Below are 24,838 nucleotides of genomic sequence, written 5' to 3' on the forward strand. Positions count from 1 at the left end.
GTATTCATTTACATGCACACTTATGTACTTATATACATACATATTTACGAGCACAAGTATATGCACATATACACACATATATAGGCACATAAATACATTGAAACGCGCACAAATACAAATATATATATATATTCACATTCAGAGAGCAATCAATCAATCAATCAATCAATCAATTTGATTTACATAAAAAACAGAGGTGAGTAAAATACAACTACTTTACCGTGATTGGTGAACATTTGATATTAAGAAATATATAATCAACAACAAAAATCAAAGAATTTCTATCGTATTTTCTGGGACTACACTGACTAACGTCCAAAGGAATGACACCTGGAGAGGTTTGGAAAAGGGTAAATGGTGGAGGAAGTGGGGGGAGGGGACAGGGTAAGTGGTCATTATAGTTTCATAAATGAGCATACCCTAATTGGATTGATGCGACTCCTGGGTACTGGGAAGTGCCGAACCGGGACTGGTTACTCGCAGCACGAGTATTCATATACATAGAATACTTGTCATCTGAAACGAATATAAAATGTTAAAAAAAGGGCGGGAGAACGCCATGACAAAATTTTTACCGCCAAATTATATATAAAAAAAGAAAACAACAACAACAACAACAACAATAAATCGCCAAAAAATTATATATCGAAGAACGAATGGACGCAAATTCAGAATCATAAAATTGGAGGCATACAGCAACAACAACAACAACAACAGCAGCAGCAACATCACTCAATACCAGGCCAGGCCTTATTATTATTATTATTATTATTATTATTATTATTATATTATTTCAGATGTCAGTAATCTTATTAATACTTCAGGCGTTTTTATTGCATAAACCAGTTCAGAACTGAGCTTCTAGGGTTACACCCAAGAGCATTATCATTATCATTATTATTATTATTATTATTATTATTATTATTATTATTATTATTATACTTTTTAATATTATTAATTATAATTATTAACGTTATTATTATTATTATTATTGTTATTATTGTTATTATTATGTCATCCTCAGCATCATCATCATCATCATCATCGTCAAGTCAGTGAGTTCAATAAAACGAGTGAAGAATTAACCAGTTACTCATAGATGGATGGGAAGCTGGAGGAAGAAAAGCAAAATAAATAACAAAAAAAACACACACACACGAACGAACGAACGAAGAAACAATCAAACAAACAAATAAACAAACGAACAAACAACCGAGCAAAAAAAAAAACAAAATAAATAACCAAATCCTTTAATAGATTAATAAACGTTTCGCAAATGAATCTTATGACGTCATCAAACCAATAATTAATTCGACTACACTCTCTAAACTGATTCAAAGTTGGAAAAAACAAGAAATAAATTTCACTGTTGTGAGATAGATTCGAAATGAGATTACCTTAAGACATACGTCACGCATCAATTTGATCTTTTAATAAATTTAATTCGTTACTGACTTAAATCAACGTAAAATCTAATTAACCTGTTTTAAAATTAACCTCTGGTAATTTTTGCTATTTTCCCGCTAACACACAAACTCACGCACGCTCAGTTACTTCTGCTAAATATTAATGCATATTAATATACATATGCATATACATAAGTATGTATATGTATATACATAATATATAAGTATACACACATATAAAGATATATATATATATATATATACACGCACACACATCAACCTATACTATACATAAACACACAAATATATATAAATATATTTATGCATATACATATACATATATATATATCTGTAAATATAAACATATACGTACATATATATACATATACATATATATATATATAAATATATATCTAAATATATATATATATATATATATATATATAAATATATATCTAAATATATATATATATATATAAATAAATATATATATATATAAATAAATAAAATATATATATATATATATTATATATATATATGCACCTACATATATACTTACCTACTTCCACACCACACACGCGCGCCACAAACACACACACGCATACATATTTATAGACAGATATATAAGACATTATATTCAAAACAATTACAACAGAATCCCTTCACTGACTGAATAGCGTAATGCTAATAAACTGCCTCATTTGTAAATTTTCCCGCAAATAGTGTTCGGTTTATTGCTACGAGTTAATTGCTACCAGTAAGCAATACAGAAATATAAATATAAGAATATTAGGAAATAATAAACAAAACGATAGTGATAAGTATGGGAGACCAGAAAGGACGAAAAGATTGAATTTAATGAAGCTTCAACGTAGATGTAAAATGTCTTCTTGAATGAAATAAACGCTGACAAGAGAACGTAAGGAAATATCAGATTTTGATGATTACACCATGGAATAGATGGTTCTTCTTCGGTTTCGACGATGGGGATGCAGTTTATTCGATTAAATGAATAATCTGCTCACTGAATCATGATGTAAAAATGGCGGAATTGACACGGACATCCTTAATGTTATTGTCAGGCAGAGTCTGCTTGCCAGAGTGTTACAGAACTGTTTCTTTGAATCACAAATACAGTTCATTCGACAGGCTTCATTACAGTTTCCATCCACTCGTTTTCACTCGTAAGTATGGCTTTGGTTTTTTGTCTTTATTTTTTTTATATTTTACTTGTTTTAGTTATCGGACTGTGACCACGTTGGCCTTGAAGTGAAGGTTTTTAGTCGATCGAATTGAACCCAGTACTTTTCATTATTAAACATGGGACATATTCTATAGGTCTCATTTGCCGAACTGCTAAGTTATGTGGACATAACATCGGTTGTCAAGCGGCGGCAGTGGCGGACAAACATATACTCACTGACACATACGTAGTATATGCATACATACACACATACATACATATATACACACACATACATACATACATACATACATACATATATACATACATACATACATACATACATACATACATACATACATACATACATACATACATATATACATACATACATACATACATACATACATACATACATACATACATACATACATACATTATGGCTGCCCCCTCGTTATCGAGTATGGCCATTGCACGAAGCTTAACTGTTACTGGTGCTGTGATCGATTGTGACTTTTTATCCCAGCTAAAGATCTACAATACGTACATACATACGTACATACATACATACATACATACATACATACATACATACATACATACATACATACACGTAATGTGACATTGTTATCGCTGTCTACATACCAAAGATGGACTTCTTTGTCTTTGTTAGAAACCATCTCCTCCAGAAGAATTTAAATGATTAGATACAGAAGCGACATACATACGTACGTACATATATGCGCATACACATATGTATACAATAGGATTCTTTCAGTTTCATTCTACCAAATCAACCCACAAGGCTGAAAATACGACAGGAGGAAGCTGACGAAGATGTCACGCAGTGGGGGATCGAAACCAGATCCTCGTGAACTTCTTTACCGTTTGGCCATAATGCGTCCATGAAATATTAATTAACACGTGTGTCAGCGTACAAAACGCGTGGCTCAAGAAAAAAAAAATAATAAACGTGCAACCATCCAAAAGTGGAGATGCTGAATCTAGTTCCGAAATACTTCCTACATCAAGAAACAGTTAAGGTATACTCCCGTAAACAGTTTTACACGTTGTAGCCCCTATACGGTCTACCGAACAACAAAGGGCTGTGGCGAGACCCCTCTCAAATCTTACTCACGCTCATAAAACAAGTACGTAACGTGTCAGCAAAGGAGTATCTACATGATCACTTGAAATGCTAGAAATAACAGTAAAATCTCTATCAAATCACACGTTGTTCTTTTTAAAGAAGACGTGTTAGAAAATGGGATTCTAGGTTCCCTGTATATAGAAAAAGAGGCAGTGGGGTCACAAATGGAACGCCTTTCGTCTTAGGTTTGATATATGATTAGCCTGGGCTAACGTGATGGTAAACAACAAGAAGAGGAACAACAATAATAGCAACAATAACCATAACAACAACAAAAAAAAACAGTGGGCAGTGTAAACCAAGATTAACAAAAGACGGGATTGTCATGGTTGGGGCGCATTGAACATACGCCTGACCAATCAGAACTGTCTGAGCGCTAAACAACTACAACGGTGCCGGCAGCAACAAAACAACAACGGTGACAACAACAGCATCAACAACAACAATAACCCCAACAGCAACGACTGAGTTAGCAGCTGCTGCATTTTACATGTTCAAGAAATGTAGTTTTCTTACGTAAACTTTCAGAAAACAAGGCCAGTCTGGAGTCTTGTGTAACCAGATGAAGATAGGAAGCCAAACTGCCAAATTTCTTGAACCACTATTTACCACAGAGATCTGATATATATATATATAAATATATATATATATATAAATATATATATATATAATTAAATAAGGGTAGAAATTGATATTAATCAATTAAAACCAGTGGCCTAGCATATTTAAAACGTCCGAAGATTAAAAAATTATTTTTACATACAAAATTAGTACATAGGTAATCGTTTTTTATTTTGTATATTTTCATTTGTCTTGCTTATTTTTACGCTTTGGTATTTTAGTGAATGTTTTCTTGAGAATACATTCTCCGTGGAAAATGGCGATTTTGACGCCTATATCTAGCATACAGGCTGTCCACTTTTGATGGTCAATCCTCTAAATTTTGTATGTATGTATATATATCGCCATGTTGATTCGTTAGTTACTGCACGCATTTTTTTTCTCTCCTTCTTTCTGTGTTTTTTTTCTCTCTGTGTATCTTTCTGTTGAAGAGCGTAGGCTCGAAACGTTAAAGACTTGTTTTATTTATATTTCCTGAGCGCCATACTAATACAATTGTTTGTTTGTTTTCCACCTGCCTTCGTCTTTTGTCTATTTTCATAAAGCTTCCCGTTATATATATATATATATATATATATATATTCATTCATTCGATCGCTAGAATACCGCAGCCAACAGTCCCTCATTGGTCCCGATACCTTTGATACACATAAATTACGTATCTCACACACATAAGCTACGTATCTGCCATGCATAAACTACATATCTCCCACACATAAACTACATATCTCTCACACACAAACTACGTATCTCTCACACATAAACTACATATCTCTCACACATAAACTACGTATCTCCCACACATAAACTACATATCTCTCACACATAAACTACATATCTCTCACACATAAACTACGTATCTCTCACACATAAACTACGTATATCTCACACATAAACTACGTATCTCTCACACATAAACTACATATCTCTCACACACAAACTACATATCTCTCACACATAAACTACGTATCTCCCACACATAAACTACGTATCTCTCACACATAAACTACGTATATCTCACACATAAACTACGTATCTCTCACACATAAACTACATATCTCCACACATAAACTACGTATCTCCACACATAAACTACGTATCTCTCACACATAAACTACGTATATCTCTCACACATAACTACGTATCTCTCTCACACATAAACTACATATCTCTCACACATAACTACATATCTCTCACACATAAACTACGTATATCTCACACATAAACTACATATCTCTCACACACATAACTACGTATCTCTCACACATAAACTACGTATATCTCACACATAAACTACGTATCTCTCACACGTAAACTACATATCTCTCACACACAAACTACATATCTCTCACACATAAACTACGTATCTCCCACACATAAACTACGTATCTCTCACACATAAACTACATATCTCTCACACATAAACTACGTATCTCTCACACATAAACTACGTATATCTCACACATAAACTACGTATCTCTCACACATAAACTACATATCTCTCACACATAAACTACGTATCTCCCACACATAAACTACGTATCTCTCACACATAAACTACGTATATCTCACACATAAACTACGTATATCTCACACATAAACTACGTATCTCTCACACATAAACTACATATCTCTCACACATAAACTACATATCTCTCACACATAAACTACGTATCTCCCACACATAAACTACGTATCTCTCACACATAAACTACGTATCTCTCACACATAAGCTACGTATCTCCCACACATAAACTACATATCTCTCACACATAAACTACGTATCTCCCACACATAAACTACGTATCTCTCACACATAAACTACATATCTCTCACACATAAACTACGTATCTCTCACACATAAACTACGTATCTCTCACACATAAACTACGTATCTCTCACACATAAACTACGTATCTCTCACACATAAACTACGTATCTCCCACACATAAACTACGTATCTCTCACACATAAACTACGTATCTCTCACACATAAACTACGTATCTCTCACACATAAACTACGTATCTCTCACACATAAACGACGTATCTCCCACACATAAACTACGTATATCTCACACATAAACTACGTATATCTCACACATAAACTACGTATCTCCCACACATAAACTACATATCTCTCACACATAAACTACATATCTCTCACACATAAACTACGTATCTCTCACACGTAAACTACGTATCTCTCACACATAAACTACGTATCTCTCACACATAAACTACGTATCTCTCACACATAAACTACGTATCTCTCAAACATAAACTACGTATATCTCACACATAAACTACATATCTCCCACACATAAACTACATATCTCTCACACATAAACTACATATCTCTCACACATAAACTACGTATCTCTCACACATAAACTACGTATCTCTCACACATAAACTACGTATCTCTCACACATAAACTACGTATCTCTCACACATAAACTACGTATCTCTCACACATAAACTACGTATCTCCCACACATAAACTACGTATCTCTCACACATAAACTACGTATCTCTCACACATAAACTACGTATCTCCCACACATAAACCACGTATATCTCACACATAAACTACATATCTCTCACACATAAACTACGTATCTCCCACACATACACTACGTATATCTCACACATAAACTACGTATCTCCCACACATAAACTACGTATATCTCACACATAAACTACGTATATCTCACACATAAACTACGTATCTCCCACACATAAACTACGTATCTCTCACACATAAACTACATATCTCTCACACATAAACTACGTATCTCCCACACATAAACTACGTATCTCCCACACATAAACTACATATCTCTCACATATAAACCACGTATATCTCACACATAAACCACGTATATCTCATACATAAACTACGTATCTCCCACACATAAACTACATATCTCTCACACATAAACCACGTATATCTCACACATAAACTACGTATCTCCCACACATAAACTACGTATCTCCCACACATAAACTACATATCTCTCACACATAAACTACGTATCTCCCACACATAAACTACATATCTCCCACACATAAACCACGTATATCTCACACATAAACTACGTATATCTCACACATAAACTACGTATATCTCACACATAAACTACGTATCTCTCACACACAAGATATGACAACTATCAATCTTACAATAAAGTTTACTGAGAAATATAAAGAAGAAAACACCCGCAACAGAACTGACATTTTATTCTATGCTATGTTCCATAAATTACTTTGACTTGTGGGCGTGGATAACTCGTGTGATACGTCAGAAGCAAACAGAAAATCGGTTGCAAAATGTATTTCTAGAAATTAAGAACTCCACTACCGTATGCCTAGCACGCACGCGCAAACACACACACACACACACACACACACACACACACACACAAACACACACAAGGTCGTATATACTTACACATACTCATACACACAATCACACTCACGCATACATGCACGCACATATGCACATATATAGATACATATACTCATACAAACACTCACACATAATCACACGGACATACACACACACACAAGCACATGTATAGATACACATACTCGCACACACACACACTTATACACATACACAATCACACGCACACACACACACACACATACCAACAAGTACATATATACATACATACACGTACACATACACACGCACTCACATACACACAATCACACGCACACCAACAAGCACATACGTACATACACACAGATACTCATTCACATACACTCACACACATACACAATCACAAGCACATACACTCACACACACACAGACAAGCACAAACGCACATACACATACTCATTTACACACACTCACACACAATCACAAGCTCATACACTCACACACACAGACAAGCACATACGTACATACACATACTCATTCACACACACTCACACACACACACAATCACACTTGCGCACACAAGCACATATATACATACACTTACTCAGACACACAAATACAATCACACGCACGCACCCACAACACACACACAGATACACACACACATACCCACACACATCTACGTAGGCAAACTTATATGCAGTTGTAGCCAGGAAAATACTACTGCATAGGCCAAGATACCTGCATTGACTCATCCAAATCAGAAATAAGAAGAGACAAAAAATATAGAAACGATACAGAGAGAATTTATAATACAGGATTAAAAAAAAAGTTTAAAGCTTAAGAGGATAAATGTAGCTTAACTCATAATTGATACAATTATTTTTTGTTTCATATATAGATATATTATAGTCGCAGGAGTAGCTCTGTGGTAAATAGCTTGCAAATAGCTTACCAACCACATGGTTCCGGGTTCAGTCCCACTGTGTGGCACCTTCGGTAAATGTCTTCTACTATAGCCTCGGGCCGACCAAAGCCTTGTGATGGTATTTGGTAGACGGAAACTAAAAGAAGGCCTTCGTATATGTGTCTGTGTGTGTGTTTATATGTTTGTGTGTCTGTGTGTCTGTGTTTGTCCACTCTCACCATCGCTTGACAATCGATGTTGGTGTGTTTACGTGTCTGTAACTTAGCGGTTCGGCAAAAGAGACCGAGAGAATAAGTACTAGGCTTACAAAAAATAAGTCCTGGGGTCGATTTGTTCGACTAAAAGCCGGTGCTCCAGCATGGCCTCAGTCAAATGACAAACAAATAAAAGTATGTATATATAAATATATATGCATGCATTTGCATATATACATATATTCATATGTATATAATGTATGTGTGTATATGGAGACATCTGTACAAACAAACATTCATACACACACACACGCATACACTCATACACACTCATACACACACATACACACACGATCACACTCATATATATATATGCTAGTATGTAAGAGACACTTGTGTTTTAGATCGCAATAAATAATCCAAGTAGATAAAATAGAACTAGAAAATATCTCTGCTAAATGAGGATGAGAATTAAAGAATCTCGAATACAGAACATACACCAGTCATCAGACTGCAGCCATGCTGGGGCAATTATTAATTTTTTTTTGTGGAACAAATCAACTTCAGGACTTTTTTTTTGATAATGCCGGGTACTTATTCTATCGGTACTTTTGCTGCTGAACCGCTAGGCCACGGGGAAGTAAATATACCAGTTGTCAAACGGTGGTGGTAGTCAAACACAGACACAAAGACAGACAGACAGACAGACAGACAGACACACACGCATATATACATGACAGGCTTCTTTCAGTTTCCGCCTACTAAATGCACTCACAAGTCTTTGGTCAGCCGAAGCTGTAGTAGAGGACACTTGCCTGAGGTACTACGAAGTGGAACTGTACCCGGGACCATGTGGTTGGGAAGCTTCATACCTCACAATCACGCCTTCCTTTTTATCAATGTTCTCAGAACGCCTCAATGCAGCAAAGACTAAATAGAGAGGCAACTTTTATGAATAAATATCAACCACAACTTAACATGAACACACATCTTAATACAGGGACAATATTAACCTTACTAGAACCGATAATCCCACTAATCCTCATACATCCCTTAAGCCATTCATATTTTATTAATCATATCTACCTCAATTGCATCACTTTCAGAACTGCTTAGCTCCCTTGCATGCAATCTTTTCACTCATGTACTATTAGACCCAAGCCCGTTTGCAAATCGGTGTTCATTGAAAGTCAGTGATCAGCGATGACGAAACCGGTATGACTTTTTATATTGACTCATAACAATGATTTTTATACTTCTTAGTTCCACGTCAAATCATTTATTTGTATGTATATACCTTTGTTTTTAAAACAAAAAGAAAACAGCCATTACTTTTATACCTGGTGTGCATTTTCTTTGTTTCTTTTTACTTTTCCCCTATTTACATCACGTGTAATTTTTGTTTTCTTTGAAAATTACTTCTATTGCATATTTATGTATTAGTTTTGTTGGGTACTTCTCTAGCAGTATATTGGATATATGTTATCCCATGGAGGGTTGAATTTACAACCCCTATCTAATTTTATATATATATATATATATATATATATATATATACGATATAGTGCATATTTATACACATAAGGAATCCACTTAGGGTGAGATTCAACACCCTAAGTGGATTCCTTATGTGTATAAATATACACTATATCGTATAACTAATATATAGTCTTCTTGACTAACTTTTTTGCACGTTAGACCACTGGAAATGTAATTTTGATTGAATATTTTAAATTTAATTAAATTCCATTTCCCTTTGATATGATTATATATACATATATATATATATATATATATATATATATATATATATATATATATATATATATAAAACTTTCCCTGTATATGAATCTCATTCATACATTCGGTACGTCCTTTTTGACTTTCATTGTGTTTCCTGTATTCTATCTTTACACACACACACACACACACACACACACACACACACACACACACACACACACACACACACACACACACACACACACACATATGTAAATGTAAGGAGAAACGGCGAGATGGAGTGAGTAGACACAAATATCTTAATATCGAACTTTCGCTAAATTTACTGTTTTGCGTTTTCTAACACATCTTCAGAAGTCGAACTGATTTCGCATAAAATTACACAATATTTGTATAAATCATATTATAAAACAATAATAAAAAAACAAAAACATTTCGACGAAAACAAACAATAATAAAACATCACTTTTAGATATAATAAGAAACGCTGCTTTCTAATGAATATTTACTGGTGTTACCATATTAATCGAGTCTGACATCGATTTTTGTATAGAAATATAGAGTGAGAGAACAATGGAAGAAATGAAAGACAGTATTTTATATAGAAGGAAAATGCATGCAAAGAATTAAATACCGAGAACTTGAGAAAGAGAGAGAATATCTCCTGGGATTTACTCAACGGTTAAATTACACTGTGACACGATTTTTGCCTTTGGGTAGCAACTGTTATTTCCTGTTTGCATACCACTAGAAGTATGAAAAAGGGCTACTATTTCTACTATTTCCTTCAATCTTTGCTTTTGTTACATTTATTAAAACCTGAAAGAATCACTCACAATACATAGTTTATGATGCTTCCTCCACTACTCCTGTTCATCATCAGAGGTGCTCATGTTGTCAGCTACTAAGGAACATGCTTAAGTGGTTAAGGTCAAGCAATTGACAAGCAAATCTGTGGTACTGAGCAGAATATTTTCTACTAGCACTATGACCCACGTATATATACCCACACACCCCAAACCCACATGCACAACTGGTATTGGTGTTTTGCGCCTCGTAAACCTAGCGGTTCGGCTAAAGTGACATAAAGAGTGAGTGTATCCGATTCAAAATAGTCGGCCCGGGGCTATAGCAGAAGACACTTGCCCAAGATGCCACGCAGTGGGACTGGACCGGGAACCATGTGGTTGGTTAGCAAGCTACTTACCACACAGCCACTCCTGCGCCTATATATATATACAACCTCGAACCTCCAAGAGTAAACAAGAGAGACAGAGACAGGCAGAAACAAGGAAAATTCCAATAGTGTTTGAACACTATGCAAATATTCTTTTAAAAAAACTTTTCTTTTAATTTTTCCAAAATTTAATTATTTTCCATAGTTACAGTTGAAATGTTTTTTATAAAATTACTTTAGCATTTTCTATCTTGACCTTTTCCCGCAAACATACAGACACACACACACGCACACACATACACACACATATTTATATATAATATATATATATTATATATATATATAATATATATATATATATATATATACATATGCTTGTGTGTTCATATATTATACAAACATATATATTACACACACACACACATTATACATACAAAATACATTTGTATGTGGGCATACACATATATGCAAACATATATATCTATATATATAATTCAGCAACATTTAGATTCAGATGAATATGGTACTTAAGACAGAGGCACCAGAATTTTGTATGGTATTATCCATATAAACCCATGGGATGATTATAATCAAAATAAGCAACAAGTATATCTTAGGTAATTTGGTACAATCGTTTCATGCTACTTCAATGTTTAATAAAATGAAGTAGCATGAAACGATTGTACTAAATTACCTAAGATATACTTGTTGCTTATTTTGATTATCTATCTATATATATATTTGTCATGATTGCTCAACCTGCTAGAAACAAGCGATCAAATTGTTCCCCGATTACTCTCTAGTGCCTGGCTGGAAATGTAAGATAGGCATTGGACTATAATGTGGTCCAAAATACGAAGTCAGCAAACGAATGACGGGTTTGACATTTTTGACATTCAATACTAGGACGTTTTTGATCGAAGGTTTACACCACGGATGTTGACCTGGCGTCGTACAATACCAATAACAATACAGCTGCAACGGCAGCAGCAGCAGCAGCAGCAGTAGGAACAACAGTAGCAAGAATAATAACAACAACAACAACAACAACAACGACGACAACAACAAGAGCAACGATAACAACGACAGGAATAGGAACAACAACAACAAACATAGCAAAAGAATGGCTGGCTGCCATTATTGTATTGACATCAAAAAGTATACGATCAATACACAAAAAATAAGAAGAAATAGCGACGAGACTCTAATACCACTGGTCCTTCAGTTAGGACCGCAAAAACGCAAAAAAATACAATAGAGGGAAATAAAGATTGTGAGACGTAGATGCCTCTTCTAAAGACATTACCGGCGTTGGTGAATTTGCGTTTGGTTCGAGCTGGAATAGAAACAAGATTGCTGAGTACTATGGCGTTTAATTCATCATATAAAGATTATTTCTTTGGCATTGCTAAGACGTGATAGAATATTTTAGGGAATCGAAAGGGGTTGTTGTGATACTCACACCGCTCCCAAGTATATTTGTTCCGTAACTGTTGTTATAAAAATACCTTCTATGAATTACAAACAACCGAAAGGTCTAAGCTTGCGTTTTGTAACTATGAAAACAAAATTAATTTCAATCTATTAAGGCAGCGAGCTGGCAGAATCGTTAGCATACCGGACAAAATGCTTAGTGACATTTCGTCCGTCTTAAGGTGGCGAACTGGCAGAATTGTTTTAGCACGACGGACAAGATTCTTAGCTGCATTTCGTCCGTCTTTACATTCTGAGTTCAAAATCGCCGACTTCGTCTTTCAGCTTTGCCTTTCATCCTTTCAGTGTCGATGAAATAAGTACCAGCTGGACACTGGGGTCAATGTAACTGACTTACTCCTTCACTGAAATTGCTGGCCTTGTGCTAAAATTTGAAATCGAATTACAAATAATTAAAGCGGCGAACAATATACAATACAGTGTGTCATCCGGCTTTTTCGTAACTATGAAAACAAAATTAATTTTAGTATTTTGAAGGCGGTGAGTTGGTGGTAATCGTTATAGCGATACAGTGGCTGTTTCTGTCTTTTACGTTCTGAGTTCAAATCCGGTCGATGTCAACTCAACTTTGCTTTTCATCGACTCCAAGGACGACAAAATGTAGTACTGGTATCGATATAGGGAAGCACTCCGTCGGTTACGACGACGAGGGTTCCGGTTGATCCGATCAACGGAACAGCCTGCTCGTGAAATTAACGTGTAAGTGGCTGAGCACTCCACAGACACGTGTACCCTTAACGCAGTTCTCGGGGATATTCAGCGTGACACAGAGAGTGACAAGGCCGGCCCTTTGAAATACAGGTACAACAGAAACAGGAAGTAAGAGTGAGAGAAAGTTGTGGTGAAAGAGTACAACAGGGATCACCACCATCTCCTGCCGGAGACTCGTGGAACTTTTAGGTGTTTTCGCTCAATAAACACTCACAACGCCCGGTCTGGGAATCGAAACCGCGATCCTACGACCGCGAGTGCGCTGCCCTAACCACTGGGCCATTGCGCCTCCACATCGGTATCGATGTACCTCCAATATTACTGGCCATTTAATAAGGCCGTGAGCTGGAAGAATCGTTATCACGCCGGGCAAAAATTCTTAACGACATTTCGTCCGTCTTCATGTTCTGAGTCGAAATTCCGTCGAGGTCGACTTTGCCTTTCATCCTTTCGAGGTCAATAGAAATACACCAGTTGACCCTGGGGTCGAATTATCTCTATCTCCGAAATTTCTGACCGTGTGCCGAAATTCAAATCTATATTATTAGCCTTACGTCTATATTAGAAACTATTATTTTGAAAGTGGCGAAGCGAACAGGTGGAGTCTTCACAAGATATTTGATCATGCTCTTTACTTTCTAAATTCAGACCAATTTTACCTTTCATCGTTTAAGTGTCGACAAAAAGGTTACTAATCTACGATGGTTGGTGAAGCTAATAAAATGTCTGGAATAAAGATTGTTTGCCAACATAACATGGCAGTCCTGGTTTAGGACGAATGTTGCTGTAATTTAGTCCCAGGAGACATCGTCTCCAGCTGGCTATACGACACGATCTGTGTCCTTATAATTTCGAACAATGTTCTGAGTTCAAATCTGAGTTTAAATCCCACTAACGCCTACTCTGGTGGTCAACTTAACCCGTCGCTTTTTATGTCTTTAAGGAAGTCCACTCTCTTGTAAGCATTTGTACCAAATTCCGGTTTATCAGCTTCTTTCCCTCCGTACAACCATTTTCAGAGGTCCCGTAAAAGAGCACTGCCTTGCTTCTTTACTAAAAGATAAAATTAAATGACAATAATATTTTGTCATCTCCCTTTCGATGTTCCGTTCACAGAGTACAGAATCTGCGTTGATTTCATCCATTCCCCATTTAATTAACAAAGAACGGACATTAATCTACAAAATCAGAGTCTTTCACAAGCATGGGGTATTCATGTGAGGATTGATGAGAGGGAGGACAAGTCACTGTATTTAATATAAAACCTGCTTATATTTGGCTTAACGTATTTGAGAGTAAAAAGCTTATTTTTATTTTAGCTTTAGGAAGTATAAAAATTAAGCACATGGATCCACTACAAGTAGAAGGCGATATGCAACTTACCTTGACAAACATTCGCACCGGAATTAATGAACTTGTCAATAAATATAACTGACAGTATTGTAAGTTTTATTTCTGTATGTATTTCAGTTTCAAACAACTTATATATGTTATGCTTTGTCAAACGCAATTGTGATATAAGAAGGATTATACAAAGCTGAATTAAGTTGTGTATTTTCACTACTATTGAGGGGCAAAAATATTTCAATATATATTTTCTGCCAAAAGGGAGTCTTGAATTTCAGAACAGCTGTATTAGAAGGCTATATCCCCCATCTTGGCCCTTGTGGCGTTGGATCAATGTAACGAGTCTTTAATACTATTAACTGATAATTTCCCATCGAACCCAGACTGGGGCTCCATTTTGCATTTGTATCTTTGACTCTTTTGAATCAAATTATATTTTCATCGCTGTAATCTACTGAAAAGGAATCTTACTCTTCATATCTTGTGTTACTAAACCTTATAGATACGTACATATGCACATACGTATGTGCATGCATATGTGTAATGTGCGTATGTTTGCTTTCTATCGAATGAATTCTAAATCTCTTCACACATGCTACAATCACTGTTTCAACTTTTCCGATACAAAAACGATTCATATTAAGTGTTCAGTATTATAAATAATAGAGCAATTTGAATGCATAATTTGAATGAAATTTGAATGTATATATGTAAATACATACGCACGCACGATATGTATCTATTTATCTGTCTTACTATCTATACGTCGATCGATCGACTTTATCGTGTCAACGTAAAATATTTTTAAGTTGACATACTTTAACATTAGCAAAAGTATCAATCACGGTGGAGTAGAGTTTTGAAAGAAACTATGGTGAAAAAGGCAACGGTTTTACCCCGAAGGATGAAAGCCAAAGTTGACTGTGACTGGGTAGAAACTCAAAGCAAATAGACGGGACGAACTACGACAAACCATTTTATCCGCCATGTTATTGAATTTTCTATCTTCCATTCTATACCAAATATTCTCATTCATTCACCAACATTCGTTGCCAGTCAAATTGTTTTTATAGTTTGTTGTTGGTTTTAACATTTTACAATATGTTACAGGTACAATTTTTTCTATCGAATGTCGGATGTGTATGGAAATTGGTGTCATAAATAAAATTTACTTTGCTATAGGTTATGTCAAGAGATAAACCAAATGATATGAAATTAACTAACAGTTGCCATTTGTAAGTTACGATGATTCTTTCGTATCATTGTGTAAATATATATGTCTGTGTTTTATCTTACTAGATTTAAATACAGTTAGAGAAACATAGAAAAAGAGAACAAGAAAGCAAATCGTTAATACTTGAGAGTATTAAGAAATCTAAATAATCAGTTTTAAGTAAAGAAACTGTAAAATACATTTAAAACTCGACTAACTCGTCAACTTCAATAAGCATTTTGAATTAAAATATTATTATTATTAACAAGGTAATCAATAATAATAAAAAAGAAAGAAGAAAGAATAATCGTAAACAATCACATCATTAAAGACAACAACAACAGTAACAACCACAACAACAACAACAATAACCACGATATCAAAGATAAAAAAGATGTAGAGAAACGAGAAGATGTATAGCTTAATGTTAGATATAACATGACATGATGACTCAGTGAAGTAAAAGCAACAGGAATATATTTGTAATAGCGAAATATCTTAGTTTACACACTGGGTATGCATCAACTGGAGCAGACACACGTACACACAGAGAGACGTACATACATGCATACATACATATACATATACATACTTACATATATATATATATATTATATTATATCATATTATATATATATATATAATATTATATATATATATATTATATATATATATATATATATATATTATATATATTATATATATATTATTATATATTATATATATATAGATTATATATATATTATTTTAATATGTTATATATATATTATATATATATATATATATTATATATATATATATTATATGTGGGTGTGTGTGTGTGTGCGTGTGTGTGTGTGTGCACACGTATAAATACCCACATGTACACACATAGCGGTATATATATAAACAAATAGTGTAAACAACAAGTACAAATAAATATAGAGCTTAGCATAAACAGATTAAACTCTTCCGGTTTCAAACAAGAGTGATGTGCATACATAGTTTGAACATCCATCGAGCTGTGACTAATTCTGGAATATGCACGCATCATTGATCACAGAATCTGGACAGACAATTAATAGCACAATGATGTTGCTAACATCGCGGAATAACAACGAAAGCAAAAAGAAAAAAAGAGAAAAAAGAGAGAAAAAGAAAACGATTAAATAAATAAAGACATAGAGATGAACCAAGTAACCTAGCAACCAGCAAGTAAATCAGCGAATCATAGAAACCTAGACAAACAATCTTGCAACACGCTATATCGAGATTATGTGGCATCTTGAGCGTGTGTATTCTTCCCCAGCTTGAGTGGTATTTCCTATAGACAGGAAACAGTTTAGGAACCAACCCTTCTATCTATCTATCTATCTATCTATCTATCTATCTATCTATCTATCTATCTATCTATCTATCTATCTATCGTCTGTCTGTCTGTCTGTCTGTCTGTCTGTCTGTCTGTCTGTCTGTCTGTCTGTCTGTCTATCTATCTATCTATCTATCTATCTATTTGTCTATCTACTCAATCTGGAATTACTTAGAACTTAATCGACAATGACAATATGTAGTTCGTAATATCGAGGGATGATACTCTACTCTGTGCATCGACTTGCTAAAAATACCAGCCAAATACGACACAAAAAGAAACGCGCATAACTGATTAGAAAAACGAAGACATTGGATCATTCAATCCGTCATAAGCTAAATGACAAGATTGTAACCAATGGGATATATTTCCTCATAGGTGTGTTAAATCTATGTCTAAACAACAAAAAATTCGGAGAAGGGCAATTTAATTTTATGAATGTTGATTTTCAGAAGCTTTCAACTCAAGCCACCAATAAACTGCTGTATGTATATCCCTTGCAGTGTCCACCATTATAAATGAAATGAAATTGCGCTATGTAGGACACTGCCGGTGAGCTAAACAAGAGTTGTCATGTGGTCTACTGTTATGGATGTCGTAGCATGGCCGTATTCGAGCCGTTCGTCCGAGTGTAACTCACGTAGATCAAGTCTCCACAAAAAATAGATGTCTCTCCAAAGACCTCTCACTCTCTCAAGCAATGCAGGACCAATATGTGTGGTGTACACGGATTAAAAATGTCCGAGCAATCTCGAGCAGACGATAGTAGAAACTCTATTTAAAATGAGAGACAAGATAGCTATATCGTAATGCGTTTGAAAATACTGATCCTTTTCAGATCTGAGAACTCAACCGAAATGCTGAATTCCAGAACTGAAATTTTCAGCGGATGTAAACATATGGATAACTCCTGATGGCGAATTGGAAAATACCCCCTTCTCCGAATTGAGCAGCTGTATCACAGACTTTGGGCCCCTGTCCATTCATCCATATGACCTTATGGTCAAAGAGAACATAACTTTATTTCACCCCACCCTCTTTCTTATTTTCCCGTTCTCATTTGTTTTCCGGTGCTTTCAACCTTCCACATTTTACATCTACTTCCTTCTCACCATTTGTCATATTTTCTTTTATCCTATCGTCCAGTTTTAGTTACTTATGCCAGACGTGTTATAAAATGCTTTCCAAGTTTTTTTTCTCGCGTTAAAATATTAGTAGCTGATAAAAAATATGTACTGTGTTTATCAAATAATATTCATATCTTACTAGAAGGAGTATTTCTTTTTGCTGAGCTTACCATCAAGGAGCATTACACTATGTAGAATATATATATATATATATATATATATATATATATATATATATATATATATAATATATATATATATATATATATATATATATATATATATGTATATATATTATATATAATATATATATATTATGTATATGTATAAATATGTATTTATGTATATAATATCAATATATATGTATATATATATATGTGTATGTATATGTATATATATAATATGTATGTATATATATATAGTATGCAAATACATATATATATATATGTAAATATATATATCTATATATGTATATATATATACAAATATATATAATATATATATGCGTATATATACATATATCATATATATATGTATATATACATATATAATTTGTATATATATATGTATATATATATATAATATGTATATATATATATATAATATGTATATATATATGTATATGTGTATATATAATATGATATATATAATATATATCTATATGTAATATATATATATATGTGTATATATTTATAAATATATACATAAAATGCATATATAATATGTAGATATAAATCATATGTATATATATATATATATATAAAAATATGAATATATATATAATGTGTACATGTATATATATATATGTATATATATATATAATATGAATATATATATAATGTGTACATGTATATACATATGTATATATATATATATATATATATATATATATATATATATTATATATATATATATAAATCTGTGAGTATGTACGTGCGTGCTAATTGATATAATACGTTATAGTGATATTATTACTTTTTTGGTACATATTTTGGCAATTTCAGAGGTACGGGAGTCAAGAACAGCATTAATATACAAATCTTCGAAGCATTTAATTATAATTGAAAAACTATGTACCATATTTAATTGTTTTTTAAAAAAAGTAACACAAAAAACAAAACACGTTATTACTGTCAAGTGATGAATTCCTAATTATATATTGATAGCTAAATTGGGTGCTCTAACTTGAGAGGGTTTGATGGGGATAGCTTGACATAAATACTTAAAACATTATCAGTAACAAAAACGGCAACAACAATACGTTCCACAAAAAATAGGGATCAGACTGGAGCTTTAGTGCTGTCATAGATATGCCGTAAGTGGAAGTATATTGTTAACCTTTGAGATAGTTACCATCACTGGAGATGACATGGATAAATAGTTTACTTACTTCAAAGACAGAAAAGCAACGTCAGGGTAAATATGATTGAGAAGAGATTAATTTGCCTATCAGACAGGTTATTTGCGAAAGTATAGTTTTGCAAATAACACCCAAGTAAAGAAAGGCCAAATATATGTAATTTAATATTCTGTCAAAGGAATAAGTTGTCAGCCACTTTCGTAATTCTACTCTTAACCCAACTATATATTTGTTGATAGGAGAAAGTATAATCCTGGCTTTGTAAAAAATATGTCGTTTTCGCAATAACATCTTTTTCGTTCGTTTTCATGTTTTAGTAGGTGGAATTGGTTAGGCCTGGGTGCCACCTCACAGGCTTTTAATCTATGATATTGGTTCCACTATCTATTTCAGTAGTTCATTTATATTCTCGTTCTCTATCCGGCGAATGCTTAAGTCATTTTTTTGTATCAAGATATACAAACCTACACATTGGCTTATGCTGATAAACAAACGAAAACAAACACGGACAAGGCATTAGATACATATATAATACATACATACATAGACACACACACACACACACATATATATATATATATATATATATACATGCATGTGTGTATATAAGCGTATTACGTATGGAAGTATGTATACTGGCATCTATATATTACAAAAGACACAACCCAACAAGAGCAACATTTTTAATATTAAATACGGAGTAAATTTTACATCAAAGAAATAAAAGCCTTGACAAAAGAGCAGAATTATTACTGCCTTGTATGCATGGAGTTTAGTACATCGGTTGAGAGAAAAACCGCTGGTTTTGAAGTGTTTTAAAAGAATTGTTTAAAAAATACTGAAACAATAACGGAATTTTTGAAATATTATCGAAACAATTCTTAGAGTGACCTCCCTTGAGACATTTTGTGATTAATCGAAATTTGCCTATTGAATTTTCGCATACCTAAAATTATATAAATTCGTTATATTTCATCATAATTTTATTTAATGAATTTAATTCTAGTTTCAATCTTCTGAGTATAAAATATTTTCATGCAAATAGATATTTTGACCATATTTCATTGAGATAATCTTATCTGATGGATTCGTTTGTGTAAAATGATAAAGAAAATATATGACATATACACAGGGTATACCTATTGTCTGAAAAACGGGGCAGATTAATTTCACATGCAAATATAGTTTGTAAATTATTTAAATCATTAAGGATTCAATTCATTTGGTAAGTCCTTAAAATGAATTCTCGTTGTAATTCTGAATGTCTTTCATCATTAATTAATAAGATATATATATATATATATATATATATATATATACTCCTTTACCTTGACTCCCTCCCCTTACTTAGCGGTCAAAGTCATAGCAATACTGTTTCGATGGCCCGATAACTGAAGAGATGCCGGCATGGATTTCCGCCTCGACATCTGAAACTCCGAGTTTTAGCATGGCTACCGAATAACTGTTATTAGATATTATATATTTATATAATATATATATATATATATATATATATATATATATATTATATATATTTTTTTTTTTTTGTATTTAGGAATGGTCATTTGCCAGTTTAGCCAATAAAATCACACGCACTATATATTTGGTATTACTTTGCTTCAGCATCATTTATTTTTTACATTAATCTTAATCTTATTTCGGCCAGAGTTCTTTCGTCACACTCCTGTGACCGCATCAGTGGTCCTTTGCTGTCTTCTTTCTTATTTGTGTGTCTCTCCTTACTAACCGTCAGCCATTTTGTATTTCTATTGTATGTGTCTTCATTTGCGCATGCGTATATCTCTATGTGCGTCTATGTTTAGTTAGTGTGCGTGTGTGTGTGTGTGTGGGGGGGGGAAATGCCTTAACACACACCACAATTATATATATATATATATATATATATATAATCCGACAAAAGCTACTAAGCAGATACTATACGCTCGTTTTCTAGTACCCCCACTATAAAGTATTTCCCAATCGTTCAGTTTAATATTAAATTATTTTTTACATATAAATTAACATAAAAATACAAACATTGAAATCTCTCTCTCCATCTCTCATATATATATATAATTCCTCAGTGCACGTTGAGTATAGCAGAACACATCATCTTCCGTATTCAATGTTTCTACGTCACACACACACACATGTATACATATTCATATATATATATATATATATATATATATATATACATTCGTACACACGCATATACAGGTATACATGCATGCCATATATATGTGCGTCTATGTATATATATCTATCTATATATCTTTAGCTAATATATATATATATAATATATAATATATATTATAATATATATATAATATATATATATATATATATATTTATTCATGAATATGCAATACTTGAATTATAAAGAATATAAGTAGGAATTTCATGCAAGAGCAAGGCAAATTAAGTTACTCGGGTAGATGGCAAAACGATGAATAAACGAAACAAGAATCTGTTTCTTCAAATGTAATAAAGGATCCTTTACTTTTCCCCGTAAGATTGTTGCAACAAATTGTGTTTTTATCTTGTTATGTTAGAAGCATGCTTTTTTTCCATATTGCGTCAAGGAGTTTTAGCTCACTGTTGCACAGGAGGTTAATGGAAGATATGTCAAATATAATATTGTTACAGGCCCGTAATTTGAAAACTATGCGCTCAATAAAATCATAATGCGTGTATTTAGAAATACGGCGACTTTGATTCTTTTGTCGTTGTTGTTCTGAATATGACGTTGTCAATACTTACAATTAATTTTATTATTTTCGTGTATGCACGTGATGAATGCATGCGTGCATGCATGTTTTTCTTAGAGAGTAATGGACGTTCACGTTGAAAAGACTAAGGTAAGAGAATAACAAAACGGAGAGGTTTCATGATATGAATGTAGACCCGGGAGTTTGTGTTTCTTACGATTGACGTATATGTGTAATATAAGTGTATATATATATATGTATTTATATATATGTATATATATATATGTATAAATATATATATATATATGTCTGTGTGTGTATATACGTATATATAGATATACATATATATGCATGTATACATATAGATGTATACGTACATACATATATATATATATACATATTTATACATACATATCCATCTATCTATCTATCTATCTATCTATCTATCTATCTATCTATCTATCTATCTATCTATCTTCTTTATGCACATAGTTATACATTTCAGTTTACGAATGGATATGTGTGACTCAAGAGCATATGTATGTAAGTATGTATGTAAGTATGTATATGTATGTGTATGTATGTAAGTATGTATATATATATATATATATACACATACATATATATATATATATATATATATATATAAATGTACATATATATATACATATATATATAGAGACGTATTGTTTAAATATATGGTGAAAGGAACTTTATAATATAATTGTCAATAAGCGAATACATATATATTTTTATAAGCTTATTTTTGTCTGTCTAGCAGTCTCTCCCCAAACATGCTCTTACACAGACACCCATACTTACACACACATGCGTGTGTATGGGTAAGCGAGAGAGAGAGAGAGAGAGAAAGAGAGAGAGAGAGAGAGAGAGAGAGAGAGAGAGAGAGAGAGAGAGAGATTCTGTAGACTGAATCCACAGCGTGTAGCCCGTTACTCTGGAGATTCTCCAGCGTGTAACTGGTCATGGAGACAGGAATAACGTGTCTGAAAATCTGCCTTTTACGCATGGAAAACTCCAGAGTATCAGACCGCTGGCTTTCTTCATTTTTAAATTACTTTTACACTTCACTATGCTATTGATTGTGTGCATATTTATATATACGTACATGCATACGTACATACATTTGTGTCTGTGAGTGTGTACATATATGTGGGTGTGTATGGATCAGCGTATGTATATCATTACCGCTTGTAATCCGTAGCATAGGCGTCTGTTTCAATGCAAAGCATATTCACGATTATTGATGCACGTGTGTTTGTGAAATTATGTGTGTGCTTTCATTTATTTGCGGTATGTTCGTTTTAACAAACATTGTCGATGATTTTTTTGCATACGTATGAGAATATATGTGAGATGTGTGTTTATGTTGACCGGGAGCAAGAAACAGTGAGAGAAAGCTGAAGAGGAGAGAGGGAAGGAGAGAGAGGAAGAGAGAGAGATAGGAAGAATTAAAGAAAAAGAGATAGAATGAGAGAGAAACGGAGAGAGACAGAGAAAGAACGAGAGCCCTATTTTTAATCTCACTGAACCATATGATAAATATAAGACTGTTAGACCATCGTCAATCTCGGTTATCTTCCAAATCTTCTTATCTATATATTCCTCTGTATATTTTTTGCTTATTAATCCTATTTGTGTTTTAGTTGGATTTATTAGTCCGCAAATAGATTTATTTGTGATGCCTGTCTTGTGATCCTTTAACGCTATGTATGCCTTT

General features: G+C 33.4%; 1 protein-coding gene across 2 annotated transcripts in view; it reads right to left on the bottom strand.

Moving 5' to 3' along the window:
- Window positions 1–388: 388 nt before the first annotated feature.
- Window positions 389–24,838, bottom strand: part of LOC115222062 — a 51,918-nt gene continuing 27,468 nt past the window's right edge. The window contains exons 4-5 of one of the 2 annotated variants that reach the window (XM_036511428.1): window positions 13,096–13,125; window positions 389–516 (exon numbers count right to left, since the gene is read on the bottom strand). In XM_036511428.1, the coding sequence (XP_036367321.1) occupies window positions 404–516; window positions 13,096–13,125 (143 nt within the window). In that variant the 3' untranslated portion in view covers window positions 389–403. The remainder of the gene's footprint in view (window positions 517–13,095; window positions 13,126–24,838) is intronic. The other variant, XM_029792165.2, reaches the window with a different exon arrangement.

Source organism: Octopus sinensis, linkage group LG19 (assembly GCF_006345805.1).
Source record: "Octopus sinensis linkage group LG19, ASM634580v1, whole genome shotgun sequence".
Lineage (NCBI taxonomy): Eukaryota > Metazoa > Mollusca > Cephalopoda > Octopoda > Octopodidae > Octopus > Octopus sinensis.